The 21,224-nt window shown below is 44.2% G+C and overlaps 1 protein-coding gene across 4 annotated transcripts; it reads left to right on the top strand.

The window, feature by feature from the left end:
* The first annotated feature begins 256 nt into the window (after positions 1–256).
* Positions 257–19,315, top strand: LOC139338639 (WD repeat-containing protein 37). 4 transcript variants are annotated; one of them, XM_070973840.1, is made up of 16 exons: positions 263–413; positions 1,500–1,667; positions 3,377–3,412; positions 9,270–9,366; positions 9,704–9,799; positions 9,935–9,999; positions 10,170–10,256; positions 12,176–12,311; positions 12,555–12,626; positions 12,847–12,891; positions 13,143–13,219; positions 13,309–13,549; positions 14,064–14,205; positions 14,411–14,545; positions 14,925–15,039; positions 15,455–19,315. In XM_070973840.1, the coding sequence occupies exons 2-16, from the start codon at positions 1,530–1,532 to the stop codon at positions 15,584–15,586; spliced, it is 1,614 nt and encodes a 537-aa protein (XP_070829941.1). In that variant the 5' UTR covers positions 263–413; positions 1,500–1,529; the 3' UTR covers positions 15,587–19,315. The 4 variants fall into 4 exon arrangements, with proteins under 4 accessions (XP_070829944.1, XP_070829941.1, XP_070829942.1 ...); XM_070973841.1 differs by lacking the exon at positions 3,377–3,412; XM_070973842.1 differs by lacking the exon at positions 10,170–10,256.
* The last annotated feature ends 1,909 nt before the right edge of the window (positions 19,316–21,224 follow it).

Genomic DNA, 21,224 nt, shown 5'->3' with positions numbered 1-21,224 from the left:
TTAATTTACAAATGTTGATTTTATTTCCTTAATGAAATCCCTTTGGTAGATTTTTAATATGCCGAATTATATGAAGATATAATTTGTTTATGAAAACCTTTTTAAAGTGTACTATTTTGGGTGCTGGCGTTTGGTAATACCCAAGAAAATATAAAACTAACCGTTTTTGTAGGGAGTTTGGTTTGCAGCGACGTAACGGCTAAGGTGCGTTGTTCACTTCCCACACTTTTATTGTGAAAAGCCACGAGCCGGAATTGGCTTCGTTATCTTTTTCACGTAGCGGAGCTCGTCAACTGTCAACACGGATTCTGGACAGAACCTGCGTCGCTTTGTCCTTCATTGAAGAAAATGACACAAAGGGCGGCATTTCCCACAATATCCCGGGATAAAACTTCGTGTTTGTAGTCTTTCTGGTAAGTTGGATTCCATGTTTGGGAAGCTTGTCTTACCGTTAGCCTATTAGCATGCCTGGCACCGTCAGCTAATGGGGATAACGGTAGCTTTGCTTAGCTGCTTAGCTATGTTGAGCCGTGACAAGGCTAACATTGTCTAGACTTGCTAATGTTGACGCTCACTTACAGCCAAGGACTTCTATACAGTCTTGTTTTTCCCTTTTGCGTATTTTCACCCTAAATATACCGCGACACACTGCCTCCTGAATGTCTTTTTCATTGCCCTCACATCCTTGGGTCACAGTGACAGTCAGCAAGAGGAACTAACGTTACCGAGCAGCCAAGGTGTCTGACAGCCCAACAAGGCAGCTCCTTCATTCAGCAGAGGGAGACATGGACGGTGACGGGCCGGCTGGTGGTAGAAAAACACGGATTCTTGAGTCCGTTGAAGACCTTGTGTCAAGTCAAGGGCAAAGATTTGTGACAGCTGGAGCTACTTGTGTCATTACTGTGATATGAGCATCTGTAAGAATGACCTCTCTCTTCCTGAAGTATGCTTTTCGAAGAAATCAAAATCACGTGTCATGCCAAAGATTGAGGTTTGCATTCCTTTTAATGTGATGCTTAAATCTGTAAATCTTAAATCTGCGTTTTAGAGTCTGGTTTAAGTCCAGTTAAAACTGGAAGATTGTTGCCTCAGCTGTTAGGTCTGTTCCTGTCTTCAGTCTCAGTGTTATGAATCATGATACACGGACATTATACATTTCCCTGAATGATGTCTGAAACATACTGATGAAACCGTGAACTGGGAAAACTGTCCAACAATTTTGTCAGTCAATTCTAAAGCAACAGTCCCATTTCCACCTATTTAAATGTGCCGATTCGCTGCTCTTGTCCTTTTTATATCATTCATGGGGCTTATTGAGCCCACATGCTCTGTTTCACTTTGTCATTTCACACATTCACACATGGAAGCTGCCAAATACAATCACAGCCAAGCGCAACACAGTCGTCTTATGTTTTCCACAGAGTGTCGCAGATTATTTCAACCAGCAATTGTTCTCCTCCTCTCTGGTCACCTCCTTCTCTATGATTTTGTACTTCCAGACTGAGGTGACATCAGGTTTGGAAGGAGGGATGCCGGTGGAGAGCGGGAGCAGCGCTGCCGCCCGCCAGGCCAAGCAGAAGAGGAAGTCTCACAGCCTGTCGATCCGCAGGACCAACAGCACCGAGCAAGATCGCTCCGGCCTGCAGAGAGACATGCTGGAGGGACAGGTGATGACTCGCTCATTTGCACAGTGAAAACACACAGAAACACTCAGAAAGCAGAGAAAGGAAAGAGTCAGTGGTCCCCTGGAAGCGTCAGCTACGCTCCCTCGTCTGTCACCATTAGCTGTGTCCTGCTGTCGCTGTCAGCACACATAAGCGCTCTAGTTGTAAGCCTAAGCCAATTAGGTTTTAATGCACCCATTTAGAGGTCACATAATGGTTTGTATTGTTGCTGGCTTAACCATGCCACAATTACTGCATGATTGCCATAAGGTTATTTTAACCCAGTGGTAAGGACAGACAGATTCAGCTGGCTTAGACGTTTCTACCTTGCTCAGGTGGAACCGGGAGATTGTTGGTGCTCGTTCCTGGTTCTCAGGAATGACAAGGAACTGAATTACTCCTCGGATGCTGGATAAACAAAATCTATACAAGTTATTTATCAGGGTTCATTATCAAAATACTGCATCCTACTTATTCCACAGTACGATGGAGTCTTTCACTGGATGTTTTCAGACTCCACATCTCCAGGTTTGCAGCACAGACTCCCAAAGCCCAGACTGATCACATCATCAGTCGTTTTCTCTGGCGTGACCACGCACCTCCAGAGCCGTGACAGACATTACGCAGTGTTTCCACAGGCTCTGCTGATATCATTGTCTGTTTACCATATGAATTTTATTTGGTTTCAAGCTCACAACTTGATTTCAGTCAGTTTTTTTAATTCACTTTTGATGTTTTTATTTTTTTGATGTTTTTTGTGCCCTAAAGTTGAAGAAAGTTCCAGCTTTTTATGGTAAAAATGACATAAGTTAAACCTGAATTTGTACAGATGCTAACAGGACTGTGACCTGAAATGACAAAATCTCAGAATTTAGGGGAATCTGAATTACTGTAGAGTCAAAGCACAGACCTTAATAACAGTTTCAGCAACTCAAGTCGACTATTAATCAATGCCAAAACATGTAATAAGTGCTGTTTGTAAGGTTAGCAAAAACAATACCTCAGCCTCCTGATAACGGCCTCATACTCTGCCATCACAAGCCAAACACACTGCAACCACTGCAAAGGCACAGGTGTAAATAATAAGTTAATGATGGATGAACTCCACCTGTGCTTCTGCTATGAAAAGTACAAATGTTTGCTTTGGTTCTGACCCACAGTACATTTATGGGAGGTGAAAGCGCAAAGATACAGCTGAACACAAATGATCATGCAGTTCCAGTAATTATAAGATGTCGTCTCATTATCTGGAGGTTTCACACATGTAGTAGACAGCAGGACCACAACAGCTGCAACATCACCTGCTGGGAAGACTCTGGTGGAGGTGAAGGGTGGCAGCTGGGTAGAGCGTGCAGGAGGAGGACTCATCTGCACTGACTGTTTTTGTGTTGATACCAATGCTACACGTATTTGGGCATTTCCATAATATCAACCAAAGAGTGGAAAGCAAAATGCAGGCGAGCATAAGAAGTATGAACCATCTACACTCTGACTTGACACTTTGTACTGGGCAGCTGCCTTTTAAAATCCATTTAATGTCTACTCCAGCTGATCTGGACATTTACTATCTCACATCGCTCCTCTGGTTAATGTGTAGAAAAGGTCTGGATTGAAGTGCATGTGTGAAAGCTGTTTCTAACTGAACATGGTGCCAGCAGAGTACTCACTTCCTCATGACTCTGTTTTTTCACTCTGGTCCCTTTTGGTCCCAGTCCTCTGACAATCTGGAGTCCTTCATGAGACTGGAGGTAAGTTTCAGGTGTGTCAGGCTGTAGCAAGACTCTCCAAGTAGTCTTTAGAGCTAGCTGTATTTGTGTAGGTTTGGTGTAGTTTAGGTTTGTGTGGCGGTTCTGAAAGTGATTTCTCTATTTTGAATCTGAATATGTTTTCACCTCAAAATGTGAGTTCAGTCACACCTGCTGTCTGTTTTGTTAGATTTAAGTGACTCAACCGTGTTTTGCATCTGATGCTGTTGCATCCACACGGTCCAGTTACAAATAAATCAGCGCTTGTGACCTAAGATCACATGACTCACAAAGAGCTTGTTCATTGGACAGTTCAGTAACCGGTCATTCTGAGATTTTGATAGCGAGAGAGAGCGGAAGTAAATGTCCAGTTTCCTAAATGTGAACATGAGTCACAAGATCATGGTTACACAGAGAAGAAAAATGGTGACAGATGAGCGACACAAACATGTTCCCCTTGTATGAAGTTTCACTGACACTCCTTATTTGTGCCATCTGTGTGTCCCCACTTCTTCTTTAATGGTTTAATGACACCCGGCTGAAAAATTAGCCCCACCAACTGTCAACTTGTGATATTAGTATTGTCTGGAGAGGCACATGAATTCACATTTTCTTTTGCCAAACACGAGCAGAAATTTGGATGTGTCCATCAGGCCTGAGTGCAGTTTTCCTCAGTGCAGCCTAACCATGAATCACTGTGGTTTAGTGTTGTGTTCTGTAGTTAAACTGCAAAAAACATCTGCAGTCTTTTTTTTCTGGTTAGTTTCTGCTCCCACAAATTCTCTCTCAATAACACTGTTAGACCCAGATGTGTCGCCCAGTTTGTAAAACTTAAAACAAAGAGCTCTGCAGTAAATATCAAATCCTGTGAAGATGTCCTATCATTTTGTATGAGTCACATTGCTGTAGTGGACTTGTAGGCCCCTCTTTAGTGCAGCAATGCTTCAGCTTCACCTCAGACACATTGATAGATTTTCCGGTTCAGGTTCTGCTCTGCGCTGCAGGGTCCTTGTAATTTGACCAAGTGATGTGTTGTAGGTAAAGAAAAAATATATTTTATTTAAAAAAAATAATAATAATTTTTCTGAATTCCTTCATATCGCCAGTAGCAATTAACATGTAAAATTAACAACCATCTATATATTTGTAATATATACATAGACATTAAATAATAGGGGAATGGCTAAAATGAAATGAAAACATTGTAAATGTTGAAATCAAATGCAAAAAAATGAGCAAAACCTCCCCTATTGTGAATTTTTTAGGTAATGTATTAATTATAACCAATTCTATTTTGTACAGTCACTCTAAAACCTCTACCACTTGTGTAGGATCTAATCTTAACCAATTTAAGATACCTCTATATTTTCAAGTTAGTTTCATAAATAACCTTATTTTTGATTGCAATTATGAAAAAAGTGAACATTTTTTTATTTTATCTTGCAATGTATTCAATAAGTGCCCAGGTCCTATTTGCTTTACAACAGATAGGACTGGGCCCTGTAAATGAAAATGCCTTTATGGCATGTACAACTGCCAGATAGAAGAAAGCAGTGATAGGCGTAGCAATCCCGAACAACAGCAACATCAAGAAGTAGGAACACAAGAAGCCTGAAAAATACCGAGGGCTGAAAGAGGGAGAAGATGCGGGGAATGAAGACAACAGTGGTACCAGTGGGAGCTGAATCACAAGGGGCAGTGACCCACAAACTGGGAGAGAGGCTTCAACAGATTAGATGAACAACATCTGTGTTCTCCGTCCAGAATAGTCAGTCCTGTGGACTGCTGAAGTTTTTTTTTTGATGATTGTAATTGTATAGGTGGGCGAACCGGAGCACCCGGAGAAAACCCACAGGAGAACACAGAGGGAAGCAGGACTCAGGGTTGAAGCCTTAGTTTCTTACACTAAAGCTACAACGCAGGCCGAACTCTCTTCTGGTTGATTCAGACATGGCTTAGATTGGTGCAGCTGTATGTTCAGCAGACCTAGTGATGTGTCGGTTGCGAACGAAACAGCTTTTAGAGTCAGCTCTTTGAACAATCGGAGCTGGCTCCCCCCTCTTAAGACAGCCGAAATTCCCATCGCTATTTTTGTCAGCCCTCGTACCTTTCTGGTCTGTCCAGAAGCTTCTGTGGATGACAGGGACTGATGGGTCTGATGGGTCTGCTGCTCCCCCTCCTTCCCCTCAGTGTGCAGCTGGACATGATCTAAGCTCCTGTCCTCCGCCTTCGTTTCCTTGACTTCAATGTCTTCAGTCCTAACTGTCTCGTCTCGGACCTTGTCGTCCAGCCCTCCAGTGTCTTGTCTCAGGACAGCCGTTAGTGGACATTCCTCGTATCTTCCCTGAACACATCCAAAATTCTGGAGCTCTTGGCGGAGCTTCTGAATTTTGTTCTGGAAATCCGAATTCTCTTGGCTGATGGTCTCTGCAGTAGATGTGATGTGTTTATGCTCCATTTCACGTAACTCTTTCTGCGTGAGATGAATTTGAAGACACCTAAATTCCTGCCTGAGGGCAGTGTTCTCATAGTAAAGCTCATTCAGCTGAGCTTTGTCCCGATGATACTGTCTAAGCCAAGGTGTCATTCTTTCATATTCATCGTTCATATCCCGGATCCTACGTTGCAGGGTGCGTTTTAGGTCCATGCGTTCCAGTTTTTCAGCTTTCAGTGTCGCATGCTCGGCCATCATCCTTGTTCCATCTGCAAGTTTTTCCGTCAAATCCTGATGCTGCTGTTGTAGGTAAGTGATGAGCTGGCTCAAGGCTAGATTCTCCTCCTCCTTTCTTTTCATTTTCTCTTCCAACTGATTTTGCCTGAAGATTTTCTTCTGGAGGTCCTGAACCATGCCCTGCAGCCGATTCTTGTGCTTGCTCAAGGTCTTGTTTTCAGTCTTTTTCACCTGATATTCATCCTCCAAGGCTTGATGGTCCTTGAATCGCTCTTGAATTCCTTGAATTTCTTGTTCAAGAATGTGGTTGTCTTGGATGATTTTTTCCGTTTCTTCTTGAGCAACCCTACATTTTTCCTCCAAGTCTCTTTGACGCTTGAGTTTATTGTACATTTTGGTCTTTTTGTTGAGAAGATATTTGTTTGAATCTCTAGCTGCTTTTCTGTCAGCTTTTACCCGTTTGTATTTCTCTTCGAGATCTTGGCTATCGAGCTGTTGGGCATTCTCATGCCTGATGCCTCCTGTTTCCTCAGCAGCAACACAAATGTCGAAATGACTTTCTGTATCCTTTTTGCGTTTCAGAAAACAAAACATCTTGCTTTAGTCTCTGTCTACTTCAGTATACAACTGTGAATGATATGGCCTGAACAGCAAACTGTTGTGTGTCAGTCTCAAGTGTCAAGGTGGTCATATGCTGGCAGTGAAATTGTTCTAACCTTATATGTGTGTAGAACTGCTTTGAACACAGCACAGCAGGAACAAAGTACTTTGGTGTGATTTGATGTTTTTTAAAAGAAGATCATTGCCCCGCCCCAAATATGGAAGATCAGAATGTGATGTCACAGTGACATCACATGCCTGCCACCATGGATTAAAAAAACAAAACAAAACAAGAAAGGAGAGTGGAGGCTGCTAACATTTACACATATTTGGTGACCCCATGGCTCTCCTCTAGTGCCATCATGAGGGTCACAGATTTTACTTTTACAACCTATTTATTGAAAGGCCAGTTGAAAATTGCTATTTAAGGGCTGAGTGTGTGTGTGTGTGTGTGTGTGTGTGTGTGTGTGTGTGTGTGTGTGTGTGTGTGTGTGTGTGTGTGTGTGTAACCCCCGCTCCTCCCCCTCCTGCTCAGCGCGTACACACTGAAGCTACCACACGTCATGTAGTTGACCAATCACGTGCGGCTTGAACGGAAAAAAGTGGAGGGGGAAAAACCAACGCGGCTCTCGCGCCGGCTCGCAGGCAGGAGGCTCCGGTCGTTCACCTCACAGAGAGCGAGCGACCGACCGACACATCGCTGCTGACTAGCATCATCTTCATGAGCTGTCTTTCTCTTCTTAGAGAAATATTTGAACAAGCTCATCTAAAAATGCAGTCAGCAGTTACGTCATGGCGTGTAGATATTAGCTTAATGCTATCAATTAGTTTACTCACGTTAGCGACACTGAGTTGGCACCGGGCCCAATTACCTGACGCTACCGATATGTTACGTAACGTTAGCTGGCCATCAGTATTTTGCGAATGTCTGTTTAACTTGTTAAACATATTATGAGTTATCTTAAGCTAATAAGTCCTTTTTCTCCGGTAAATCGCTGCCCTATTTTCCAGGACGACACTCCTCTGACTCTGACCTGGTGCCTGGGGGTCTTGACGTGATGTCACTTTCAAGGCCGCCTCTCGCGGTAATTAACGTCGGACTCCGCTGTAAAGATGGAGACATGCGGCGGTGGTGTATTTGCGAGAATAAAAAGAAAAAAAAGACATTTGAAGGAGCGGAGGCTAGGATTTGGGAATGGTGGCCCGCCACTCCTGAATGAATGTAGAGGAAATACTGAACTGTATACATGTAGTATTTGACGAAGTGTCCCTGAGTCCATGCAGTAATCTCCTTCGTCCAATCATGTGTTCACAAAGTGGTGAACCTCGTCAACGAAGCTGATGGGGTCAAACATTAGATATGGTGTCTTTGTGCTGTTTTCAGTTGAGCAGATGATCACGTCCTGTTTTATTTATGTTGCACACGGCGTCTCAGCTTTTTTGGACACTGGCTTGTACCTAAGTTGTCAGTGCATGCCAGGCCTCGTGCAACATACACACAGTATGTCATCATCATCCTCCCCCCATGCTGCAGCCTGCCCTGTTTTTTTGTGCTTTTATCCTGATGCGTTCACCGTGGCACAAACCTTTCTGCCGCCAGCTTCAGCCTGTGAATGCTAACAGCACACTTGACTGACTTCTCGAGAAGATATCGCCGCAGGCCGCAGTTCAGAGTATGCAGCACTCAGGTACAAAGAAGGCCGTTTCATCGTGATTGGACAAGGCTTTGTAGAGAGATGGCCCACTTCCTGTTTGTGTCTTTGCTGCAGACTCTGTCACAGCAAGCTCACATGTATTGCACTGTGACTCATCACTTTTCTTGTAAAGGAACTGGGAAATGTATCAATGGTTATTTTTAAGTGCTTTAGATGGATAGCTTAATAATCAATAATACAAATGTGAAAATTAATACACCCACTGTGGTATTGTTTGTTTTCTTACTGACACATTAAGCTACTTATTGTCATTTTTACTGTAGTAAATGCAAACTAGTCTGATGAGTTTCTTCGAGCAGCCGGCTCTACAGTTTAAGGCCTGTTTTTATTTAGCAGGCTGAGACTTTGAGGATTGTTTTAAAGGCCTTTTGTACATGTGTTTACAGGAATGAAATCCCTGATGTTGAGCTGACAGTGCGCTTTAATAACTTAAAATAAAGGCTGATTATCTTTTATTTTCTAGCACCTCTAAGCAGACTTTGATTGACATGTCAGCGGTGTCACTTTGTACTGTTCCTCACATGTGCCTTTTTTCAGGTAAAACTGACAAATTCACTGGTTGTATCTTCTCAAATGTCAGGATAAATTAATCAACTCAATGGAGCATATGTTGCTTTGTATACATATAGATAAAACAAAGCATTTTAAGTCTGGGGGCTCTGGGGAGTTAAAATAGGTATTTTTCAGTGTTTTGGTCTTTTCTGACAACTTGTAGAGAAATTTTAATTGATTGATTGAGAAGCTAATTGTTAGGCTAATGGCTAATGGAAATGGGTGTTTGTAGCCGCCCTTCATGCGCAGCCTCGTCCTCCTCTCCTCCATGTCAAACCCACGTTTCCATGTCGTTTCATGTTCCGCTTTGGCCTCCCTGCAGGACTCCAAGCTGCCCCTGTCTCTGAGGAGCAATCTGCTGGACCTGTTCAGCCAGATCGAGAGGGAGTTTGAAAACCTCTACATCGAAAACCTGGAATGTAAGTCCTGACGCTTTAAACTGTGCTCTGTCAGAACAGCAGCAGCAGCAAAAAAAGATGAAAACCAGCAAAGCAGATTCTTCCCGCTGTGAAAGACAACCCATCTAACAGGCATACCAGTTGAACATTTGCAGTAATCAGCAGTGCTCTGGTCATCCTTTCTAAGACTCTTCAGCACAGCGCTTCTGCTCTTACATGGCAGGTAACTTGGTCTGATCACGGCGGCGTTGATGGCAGGGAAACCTGTGTCGACACCTCCATGATCAGTGCAGAAGTTACCGCTGTGGCTGGTCTGATCGCTGTCAGTCCTTTAACCCGCGACTTTTTTGACTGTCAGTACGCAGAGAAATCGAAACGCTCAACGATCGCTTGGCTGCAGAGGGGCAGACTTTCGAAGGGGCAGATTTAGCCAAAGGAGCGCTGAAAACAAAAGGTGAGACACGTCTCTCCTTTCCCCTCAGGTTTACGAACACAGCCATTTGTATGCAGTGATGCTTTGCCGTGCTCACCTCATCTTCTTTTTGCTATTTATTCACTGTGTTTCTCACTCGTTTCTGGCGATCCACAGCGAGTCACAGCACCAGCCAGCTGTCACAGAAGCTGAAGACGACCTACAAGGCTTCCACAAGCAAGGTAAATGCTGTTTTATTTATTTGTTTTTGGTTGGTGCAATAAAAAGGAATAATCACGTAGAAACTTGGAAGCCATTGCTGTTCATATGGAAGTGCTCGTCAGTGTACCGTCACATGTCTTTTGAATGTTCAAGAGAAGAACTGCTGTCTTTTCCACCTCTTTGCTCGTAGCCGCGTTCAAACTCTTGCCACGCCAGAGTAGGTGGATCTCGCAACTTCAGCGTAACCAGCTGGGAGTTGTGGGGTGGAGACTCATGGGTAACTTTTTGATTTCTCCCCTTGTGTGCCAATATGCATGAACAGCCCAGCCAGGGGGTCGACACTCCCTCCCCAAGAGACTTGGTCATTCAAATGTAGGAGTTTGAGCTTTTCTATCAGTTTCTGTGTGAGATAAAAACACGACTTTATTATCTCACTAACAGGCTTTTTCAGTTGCACCTCCTTGGTTTTGATTTAGCTCCTTGTCGGTTTTCACATACTGGTACACTGTGGAGACATCTTTAACATGAAGCAGCCGTTCCCTCCAAATGCTTTTTGCCCCTTGATTAATAAAATCCTCAAGGTGGACGAGCGTTTGTTGGCTGCTTTAGATCATTGTTCAATTCAGGCACAGTGTGTGGTCTGCTGAAAAGTGCCGCATCACATTTCGCTTTTATTCAAAGATTAACACTGACTTTCACTGTGATTCGAATGCTTGATGCCTCGCTGGCTGTATCTGTTAACAGGGGTTATTCAGATATTGCGGCTTTAAAGGGTCAATTACCTCAAATTTGCTGATCAACCTCCCTGTGTCAGTGCCAAGCTGAGGTCAGCCAGTGTGACAGTTTATCATGTGGATTATAAGTGCTAACTTCTTCAACTGTTCCCTTAACTAAAGTTGTTTCCACACATATTGATGTGAAATTCCATCCTGTTCAAGTGAAACTGATTGTAAAACAAGTGAAATCTTGATGCGGCTCCAGCAGACTGCACACTGAGGCTACAAACCGTAGAGCATTAACTGCTCGGCTCGGTATTTCAAGCTTATTTTGCGGCGCTTTGCGTTTCCTTCAGCCTTCCAGTCCCTGTTGCTTCTGTTTAAAGTTCCAGCTGAACTAGTTCTGGATTCATCATCATTCAGACACACAGCTTTCAACTAATGTTCACACTGCATTTGCATTAAATGACCCACCTTAACTGTTAGATTGAATATAGATAAGACAGACTGTTGTACATTTGTGGAGCATAGTGCTTGATGGGGTTTATTTTTTACTGCTGCTCGCTAACAACCAGCATCAACTGGTTCCCAGTGGTATTGTCCTCATCTTCAGTGTCTGTTGTGTTTTATTTTGGCCATCATTTATCGATGTTCTGAGGGAAATGCTCTGTTCGACGTCCTTGTTTTTCACTTGAATGATGCTCTTCTTTATGCTCTCCTGCTTCTTTACAGTTGGAACTTATTTAGTGGTCTGTGTCCAAAACGAACCAAGAGTCCAGTTTGTATCATCCCCATCTTTAATGTAAACACTTTGTCCAAACTTAATACAGCTGATAATAACTACTGATCAGTTTCTTCTGCCTGAACATAACGCAGTATTTTTGCCCCCTCTTCCCCGTTCTGGATTTCTCTTTCTTTATTCCGGTTTTGCCTCCATGGTAATCCTGTCCCGATACTTACGTGTCTGCATTTGTGTTGATAGCAGATCTGGGTTGACTGGTCATTGATTGGTGGGGCATCCAATAACCCCGACCAAGCTTAAAACAAATACCCCAAAAAGCCTTTTTGGTGAAACCTCTTGAACCCAGGACTGATATGAGTAACGCTGTTTCCACCCAAAGCTTCTCACCCTGGCGTACTACAAGGACCCTGCTGAGCTCCTCCTCAGTTCTGCTTCCTCCCTCTACCAGACCAGGGTTCCTACACCGCTCTGCAGAAGTCTGGACCTTTAAAATAAGCAAAAAGTGTGGGAAACCTAGATGCTATAAACCATATTTTATTGTATTAAACTTACCTTTAGCATGTAAAGTCATGTAACGCTCTTAATCCACCCCAGTGTCAATCTGCTCTCCTCAATTTTACCCACTATTACCTACTATTTTACGCTTTTTTAAGAAGAAAAAGGTGTAGGAACCCTGCAAGGTTCAGTTCACGGCTGTGATTTCCTTCTGCGTTAACGAGACTTTGATGTTGGCGTCAGATTGTGTCGAGTTTCAAAGCCACCACGTCCAGAGCGGTGTGCCAGCTGGTCAGAGAGTACGTCGGCCACAGAGACGGCATCTGGGACCTGAGCGTCACCAGGACTCAGCCTGTGGTGCTCGGCACTGCGTCTGCAGGTACGCCGCTCACTTCCATCTCTCCGTTTGCTTTCACTTAATCTTTTGTCTTCAACGCGTCTCACTGTTCTACTCTCTGCACCTGCTGTTGTCAGCGTTCCTGGTTTCCATGCTGTTCATACTGATTTAATGTCAGAAACTGGAACACTGTATACATGATGCATGCGTGATGATAGTGACATAGTGAGAACGCTTCAGATCTAAGTTTTGTCCCTGTTTGTATCCATAAATGTGTCTGAACAGACCACACTGCGATGCTGTGGAGCATTGAGACGGGGAAATGCCTCCTGAAATATACGGGCCATCAAGGATCAGGTACAGTCAGAACTGTACAGTCTATTTACAATTAGAAGTCTAATTAAATCCACTGTGCGCATAGACAGAGAACTAACTAATACTGACCCCTTAGGTGGGTTTTGTAACACGACAACCTGCTGAAGTCTCCAGCACTCAGTATTAGAAATACAGCACAAGCACTGTATGAACAGTGTCTGTTATAATGTGACATAATGCGTGTATGTTTCTGCCTCCACAGTCAACTCCATCAAGTTCCACCCCACTGAACAGATGGCTCTAACAGGTAATGAGCCAAAACTCAGAAAACATCCTTAAAACCCTCGGCGATAGCAGGTGCAGCGCTCTCACAAAGAAATCCTGCTGTCCCAAAACATCTGCACAATTGTCCCTCAATCAACTCGCACCTGTCCAAATGAGAGCCAACCTCCTCACCTGGAAAGAGCTCCAGATGAAGACACACACACTGTCCTGAGATGTTTTAGGAGGGCTGTCTTTACTCTGATCGTCTCTCTGCCTCGTCTTCCTCCTCCTCAGCCTCTGGAGACCAGACGGCTCACATCTGGAGGTACATGGTGCAGCTGCCGACCCCGCAGCCTGTTGCTGATATCAGCGTAAGCATCGACAGCAGCGCGACTCTGAGTTTCTGATGTGGTTTGAGTTGTTTGGCTCTGAACTCCTTCGTCCCTCCCCTCCCCGACAGCAACAGACGCCCTGCGAAGACGACGTGGACTTTTCGGACAAAGACGAGGCCGACGGCGAGGTCGAGGGTCCAAACGACTGTCCCTCTGTCCGTGTGGCGACCACCACTCTACGCAGCCATCAGGGCGTGGTGATCGCTGCTGATTGGCTGGTGGGGGGCAAACAGGTTGTGACGGCATCCTGGGACCGAGCCGCCAACCTGTACGACGTGGAGACCTCAGAGCTGGTCCACTCGCTCACCGGTAGGTAACAAGCCTGACAGCAATAACGTTCTGTTGGAGACTGAGTGTGTCAGTCGACAGTGCCTGTCGCCTCTGAACCTTATTCTGCTTGTTTTACCCTTTACACAGATATTACTTTCAGACAGGAAGTAGACTGAAGTCAAGAGTGTAGAATGATGCTTAATATTCTCAGAGGACACATTTGTTTTCAGGGGATCACTTTTGGCAATAATGACACACCCACTCTTAAAAAGGAGGTCAAAGGTCAAACTCTGACCACCTTGGAGCTGGGAGGGATTCAGCGTCAAAGATGCTCTAAAAGAGTTGAGATGCTGAGTAAAATGTAAATAAAAATTCACAATTTTAGTGGCATCAGGGTTGTAGAAGAAGAGATGATAGACAATTAAAAACAGGGAAGTTATGGAAAAAAAAAAAATTCTCTGTGCTTACACTGTGTGTGTGTGTGCGTGCGTGCGTGCGTGCGTGCGTGCGTGCGTGCGTGTGTGCGTGTGTGTGTGTGTGCGTGTGCGTACAGGTCATGACCAGGAGCTGACCCACTGCTGCACACACCCCACCCAGCGCCTGGTGGTCACCTCATCCAGAGACACCACCTTCAGACTGTGGGACTTCAGAGACCCGTCCATCCACTCTGTCAACGTGTTCCAGGGACACACTGAGTCTGTCTGAAACACACACGCACACACACAAATACACACACGCACACACATTGAATGTCTTTTATACAGTATGTTTTAAAATGAATATCTATCTGAGCAAAAGCGAGAGGAAAGAAAAGGTCTTGATAATAGAAGCAGATCAGATTGTTGCGTCCTCGCTTCCTCTCCATCTGTCCAAACAAAGCTGCTGTCTGGTCCTCCGCAGCACGGTGACGTCCGCTGTGTTCACGGTGGGAGACAACGTGGTGTCCGGCAGCGACGACCGAACCGTCAAAGTGTGGGACCTGAAGAACATGAGGTCGCCCATTGCGACCATCCGCACAGACTCGGCGGTCAACAGGTCTGCGAGCTGCATCAAATCACTTGTGAAATTTGTGCTGTTTGTATTCACAGTGACGAACATGCAGAAGAAGCTAAATGCTCCGTTCTGCACAGCTGATGAACAGATCATGTATAATAATGTCATTTTCACCATAACAGCAAACAGCTGAGGATTCTTTGAAATAACCGTCGCTGAAAGTCTTTCCTTCGGCATTTTGTAAAAACAGGATATTTGCACAGGTGTAGTGGATATTAGCAAAATGTTAACCATAAATATGTTGACTGTTCCAGACGTGTAAAGTAGCAAAAAAAGGTTCTTTCTCTTGGAAATTGTTACAAATGATTGATCATAATTCATGTCGGTGTGCGCTTTCACCCTGCACGGTCGTTCTGTCCAGGATCAGCGTGTCGGTCAACCAGAAAATCATCGCTCTTCCTCACGACAATCGGCAGGTCCGGCTGTTCGACATGTCCGGGGTGCGGCTGGCTCGACTCCCACGAAGCAACAGGCAGGTGAGTCGGCGCTTTAGTTACTGATTCTATTCGTGTCAAAGCCTTAAACTTCTGTTCTTTCTTCGATAATATTTTGATTTGTTTGCTTTTGTTCTAATTGACATAAAATCCACCAAACATTAGATTTTAAATGGCTGACCATCGTGTTGAGCACAGATTTAGCTGTTCAGACAGCTGTTTACAGTTCAGACCTTTAACATGCTCTCGTCTTCCTCTGGTCAAGTCAAGAGTTTTTGTGTTTCCTCTTGGTCTGAAAGCTGAAATGCACACGAGCACCAAAGACTTTGTATTTGCAAAAGCTCATATTTGTAATAATCAGCGAAAAACTCAAGACCGTATGTTGTCACGAGGACACGTGACGCGTCCCGTGTCCCGTCCTCAGTGTTGAGCTGCTGTGCTGTCTGTCCTGGTTCAGGGTCACCGGCGCATGGTGTGCTGCTCCGCCTGGTGTGAAGACAACACCTCCTGCAACCTGTTCACCTGCGGCTTCGACCGGCAGGCCATCGGCTGGAACATCAACATCCCCGCCCTGCTGCAGGAGAAATGACCTGCACCTCCTCCTCGTCCTCGTCCTCCCGTCACCTCACAGTGAAACTCCAGCCAGACTCTGTCTTCGGAGCAGCAGACGCTCACATCCTGCGGGCCGAAAAGGCGGCTTTTTAAAAAGTTTAGATTTCATGCTTCTTTTTGTCTGTGAACACTCGTCACATGTACTTTTAACAGCCGTCTTTTGAGTCCACAGGAGGTCAGTATTTGTCTCTTAAAGGTCCCTGAGGTCTGTCCTCCCTCACACTGTGGGACAGGAGAGACGAAGGACTTTCACTCGCTGTCCAGTCACTCAGTCTAACTCACAACAAATGAGTGTTTTTAGCGTGGAAGCCATTCCTCGCCACCCAAAAGAAAAAAAAACAACCCGTGGACCACCGATGACAAAAAGCACAGAGACGTAACAGAGGACGTCCCTCGTCTCCTTTGTAAAAGCAGAAAGTGTATTGCTGATTCTGTAGTGTTTGGACAGGCTGATACCTTGAAGGACACATCCACTCGTTTTACTCACTGCGATAACATCATTCATCTTCTGCTTCACTTAGATTTCCTGATGTCTTTGGTTCTGAGGAATTGATGCTAAAACCTTTCCAACCATCTTGAGTTTCTTTCATTTTCTGCTTCTGGAAATAACTCGACACGACATCCAGCGTCTCGTTTTGTTTGGCTAGTTTTCCATTTCGGTTGGTTTGATGTTAAAAGTGGATTTTTCCTCTTGAAAGTCCTTCCAGGATGTTTCGTTCGCACTTGAGATTCACATCGTAACATCTGTAATACACATGATGCTGTCATACATGTACTCAGAGCTCATAAGACTTTCACTTGTCTTCAGAGTAGGTGTTGGACACACTGTCCTCTGGTTTGTCCCAGCTCAGTGTTCAGAGGTCTGTGTGATACACTCGTGCATCTTTTTGAAAATACAAACAGCTGTTTCATGTTTTCTTTTCGTTGCAGCTTCTGTAAATAGTCAGCACAGTTGGTCCCAGCTGTAGGTTGTTGTCCTGTCCCAGCTCCCTCATGATCCTTCAGGTGATTGGTCCCTCTGGTCACAGTGTTGAGGTCTCTGAGGACTCTGTGTCTGTAAATCCATGAACTGGCCACTGTGTATCCCTGTCCTGTTGGCAGACAGACAGACAGAGTTGTCAGAGGCTGATGAAGTGTAGACACGTTGAAGTGGTTGTCAGGCAGGGTGGAGAATAGTCACCATTTATTTCCTAGGTTGAGTTTCCTGGCCTGCGAGAAGCCCTCGTGGTACCTTACGGTGGCTCCTGGTTTGGATGCCCGGAGCCTGGAGGCTGTTACAGCGTACAGTAGGAGGCCTTCAGTGAGTGTGAATAGTGTTTGGATGGGAGACGTCTGATGTCAGTGTTCTCTGATGCTAAAGTCACTTAGTCTGCTTTGAATCAAGTTTGGAAAATCAAAATAAAGACAGAACATGTGAGCATGTGCTTCAGAGAAACAAAACTTTATTCACTCATCGATTCGAGGAGCTAAAACAGCAGCAAACAAACACTCGCAGACGGGCTCTCACCCTGGAACATGCAAACAGGGACTGTTTGGTTCCTGAGTTGAGTTTCTTACTTCCGGAGACTGTTTGGTCAGACAGAGGCTTTAGGCAGCTTGGTCATCTGCTCACTTTTAACTCAGCGACGCCGTCTGTGTTTCAGGTGTTAAGCCCTGAACGTACATCAGCTTAATCGTCTACGACGAGCCTTAAAGCGTGTGAAGGCAGATCTGTTCGGAACAAAACGCACGTCACATAAAAAAAAATCAGATTTCTTTCAACAAAAAGGAGACTGGTTTGAAAGTGGTGTCATAAATGAAATATTTAGCACGTGACGCTGCTCAAAGCCTTTCCTCGGCCCTGCTGTTGTACTGATACTTGACGTGATTAACTTCTTTTAGTGTATCGCAGTGCCCTTTAGTCCGTAGTGTTGAAGCGCTGTCGTGAGGATTGTCTGTCATATTTGTTGTGGTACTTTAAAAACTAGTGAAATATCCGAAGAGTGTCGTGATGCGTTCGCTGTCACCTGCTTCGCTTTCCCACTGCCACTAAAACACTCTGCCAAAGCTGCATTCAAGTCAATGGGAGAGACTGTAATGACGTGTGTGTGTGTGTGTGTGTGTGTGTGTGTGTGTGTGTGTGTGTGTGTGTGTGTGTGTGTGTGTGTGTGTGTGTGTGTGTGTGAGAGAGATGATTTCACTACGTTATGAGTGTGCGTGTCTGTCTGTGTGGTGATCCAAAGTAACGTTTTAAAACAGGGTTAATGTTGTGATAACGGGCAGTGTAAGTTTGGCCGTACTGCTGGTACTGCTGGTACTGCTGGTACTGCTGGTACTGCTGGTACTGCTGTCATACTCTGTCGTACTCTGTCATACTCATGAGTTACTGCAGTAACACGATGAACAAGCACGTCCAAACTGACTGTTTGTGCGTCTAGCTTTAGGTTTGTTGGGCTGTTTTGTAACAGACGTGGTTTCATTCAGACACAGCTCCCCCTGCAGAGAGAAAAAAGCACATTTTTTATGAATACCCATGGTCTTTTTACGAGTGTGTATTTGGTAACACTTTGCAGCTGCCTTTTTGCAGTGTACTAGTCCAGTGAAAAGTATTTCAAGCAGTAGAATAGAATTCTAAATACTGCGTTCGGTAAAGTGAATTCAGAAGAAGATGAAATAAATGTAGATTTTCAATAAACTGAGTGATTACAGTTCTCGTCCGAAGGCAGATGTGAAGCGTTACCCTCCTCTTGTTTTTAACATTTGTATGATAGAAATTGTAATATATGAAGAAAGTAGCTGGTTTGGCTGTAACGTGTATTTCAGCTGCAGCGGTTTTATTAGCCTTTATGACTCGATGACGTGATCCTGCGTTACATCTGTTTTTATTTTGTGTAAATTCCTTTTATCATTTCACGATGGATGATTCCAGTTCGTCCGTCAAAGGCTTTACATCCACAGAGAAGAGTTCATTTGTCAGTTGTACCAGGGACGGCCGGTGCGTTTGTTGGTGGAGGATTTGCATGTGGCTGATTAGAAATGATCCTGATACGAGTTATTAATTATACCAGAAAACATGTCCGCTGCAAAGCGTCGTGCGATGTGTATAAGAAATCTGTTTTTGCGAGTACTTATTTATATTAGTATCCAGGAGTGACTTTTTCACTGTGGGAAGACCTTCTGGTTCGGCCTTCAGTCATCTGCGGCTTCATTTTTTCTTTTTAAAACAATTTTACCCAAAATGACCAGAATCCCCAAATCCATCTCCCAGAGGAGCCGTCTCTGGTTCGACTGACAAAACATTTTGTTCGTGTGGAGGACGTTTAAAAGCTGCCTGTGCGTGCGTGTCTTTGATCTCTGGTTTATCTAGTTTTGTTTCCTCGTCTCACTGCACTCAACTGCATTTTGTACCGACACTGAGCCGCTCTGCTGCTTCATAATTCACCGTTTAACCAGCCTCACTTCACGTTCACGTCGCCATCAAACGCGATCACATCATCACTGAGCATCGGCCAAACCCGCCGTCTTGAAGCTGTGGCTCTGTGGTGTTAACAGTGTTGTGTGTGCGTGATCAAAGTGGTCGGTGTGGAACAGCAAACACCACAGCTGAGTTCAAAAAATGATGAAAACCTGTTGGGTCAACTTGACGGCAGTTTCGTGGATTATAGCTGTGTAATAAGAATCAGGCGTCCGCTTGTGAAATCAAAATAAACCATTTGTGCTGTTTTAACATTTCCTCGTTGAGTGGGTTTCTGGGTTGTGTTTAATTGTTGTTGCAAAGGATTCAGCTCCAAACAGCTGGTGAAGAGAGCAGAACACACAGCTGAAGAGCCAGATGTCCTAACCGGAGGCGGTGGAGACCAAAGCAGAGCTTAAAGGAGAGAAATGATGGGTTCACATGTCAAAGTAGCCAGATGTCACCTGAAGTGATAAAGTATCTGTGTCCAGCTCGTGACATGAAGGTGATGTGTGTAGGTGTTACACTCCTGGGCGTGGCCGTGCTCATGCTTAATGAATTCGAGCTTTGACTCTGATGTGATGCAGGACACACAAACACAAAAACTAACACAAATAATTTATTCCCAGTGATAAAAATACTCTTGACCGATATAGAATACATCCATCCTGCATACCTGTTGATAAAAGTTGACACAGCATTCAAATGAGTGGCTTTCAGCAGAGGTAACCTTTCACTTCCCTCACCTCAGAAGGCTTTTATGAACGAACACCAAGAGACACGGACTGCACAAGAATAACGTCTTTCAAGAAAATGAAAAACCTTTGGGATATTTGCGATTAAATTCACACTTTTAAGGGGTAAAAGGTGAAATCTACAGCTCAAAAAATAAAGGAAACATTCAACAAAACGTTTCTCTCCATTAAAACCTGGACTCCACATCTTGTAATGCACACAAAGCCCCACTAGGTGGCAGCGTGCCTTCAGTCCTGAGCCTCATCACTGAGGCGCTCACACTGCATGAGAGTGGAAAACCACAACATGTCTGAACAGGTCAGGCACATAGTTACATCAAATCATTGAAACAACAGAGCACACGTCTTCTAGAAGTAAACAAACACAAAATACGACGTAAGAAGGAGGAAAACAGAAGCTGTTCACACTCATGAAGCTGACTCTGCTTCACGATCATCAGACGTGTTGTATCAGTCACATTAAAGTGGATATGAAGCCTCCCTCACGCTCTCATGTTGTGGGGACAAAAAGCCGGTTCCCTCAAGGTAAACCTTGGTTTTACGGTGAAGACTTAGTTTTTGGTTCAGTGTCGGGTGGGTTAGGTTAGGCATGTAGTGGTCATAGTTAAGGTTAGGGTTGGGAATGGATGCACAGTGAGTCAATTCAATGTCCTCCAAAGACAAAAAACAAGCTCTGAAAGTGTTGCTCCTGTACTACAACATGGGTTTGAGACTTGTGAGGACACCACTGGACAAAGAGGAGATTTTGGCCTATCCTCCCTTCTACACAGGTTTAAGAGTCAAGGGCTGTATGTCCATGAAGGTTTCTTACAAGTATAGAAATAAAAAACGAATACACACAAGACAAAATGACACGAATGGGTCCAACTGCATTATCTTTGTGCGCTATTCACAACCCGTGACCGTCCATTCACGTTTACTACATCAGACTGAGTCTCTCCGTTCACTCTCACTTAGGACCAATTTTGCAAGATTGTTAGCCTAATAGCTAGCTGTCTAGTCACAGCAGGTGATTTAAAATTCAGCTTCGATTAGCTTTTTTTAGAACTGCGTTACACATTCGTAGCTTTTAGTCAACAAATAAAACCAGATATAACACATTTTAACAATAATGAATTTAATCTAATTAGCTGAATCAATTCTGTTTGGAGTCTAATTTGCTAAATTAGCGATTAGCCTTATTAAGTTAACTTATACAAAGTTAGAGCTAGCAAGTTAGCTTTGTGGTTTCAAGGTTTAAGCTAGCCAGCAAAGCTAACATTAGCTTCCAAAGCTCAATTCAGCAGCTTTTATGCTACTTAGGCTAACGTTACTAAGAAGTCTGAAATTTTGCGTGATTTTTTACTTTTCTTCATGTATTTTGCTCTTTTGCATCAGTGTTAATTTTGACAAGACTTTTAAATTCATTTTTATCTTTGTGGCTTTAC

Source organism: Chaetodon trifascialis, chromosome 11 (assembly GCF_039877785.1).
Source record: "Chaetodon trifascialis isolate fChaTrf1 chromosome 11, fChaTrf1.hap1, whole genome shotgun sequence".
NCBI lineage: Eukaryota > Metazoa > Chordata > Actinopteri > Chaetodontiformes > Chaetodontidae > Chaetodon > Chaetodon trifascialis.
The sequence above is the reverse complement of the archived record's forward strand: the minus strand, read 5'-3'. Positions and strand labels throughout refer to the sequence as shown.

Coding starts and splice junctions, on each gene's coding strand:
- LOC139338639 (XM_070973840.1), top strand. CDS start 1,530: ATGCCGGTGGAGAGCGGGAGCAGCGCTGCCGCCCGCCAGGCCAAGCAG. Junction 12,892..13,142: donor TGAACAGATGGCTCTAACAG/GTAATGAGCCAA, acceptor CCTCCTCCTCAG/CCTCTGGAGACCAGACGGCT. Junction 13,220..13,308: donor AGCCTGTTGCTGATATCAGC/GTAAGCATCGAC, acceptor CCTCCCCGACAG/CAACAGACGCCCTGCGAAGA.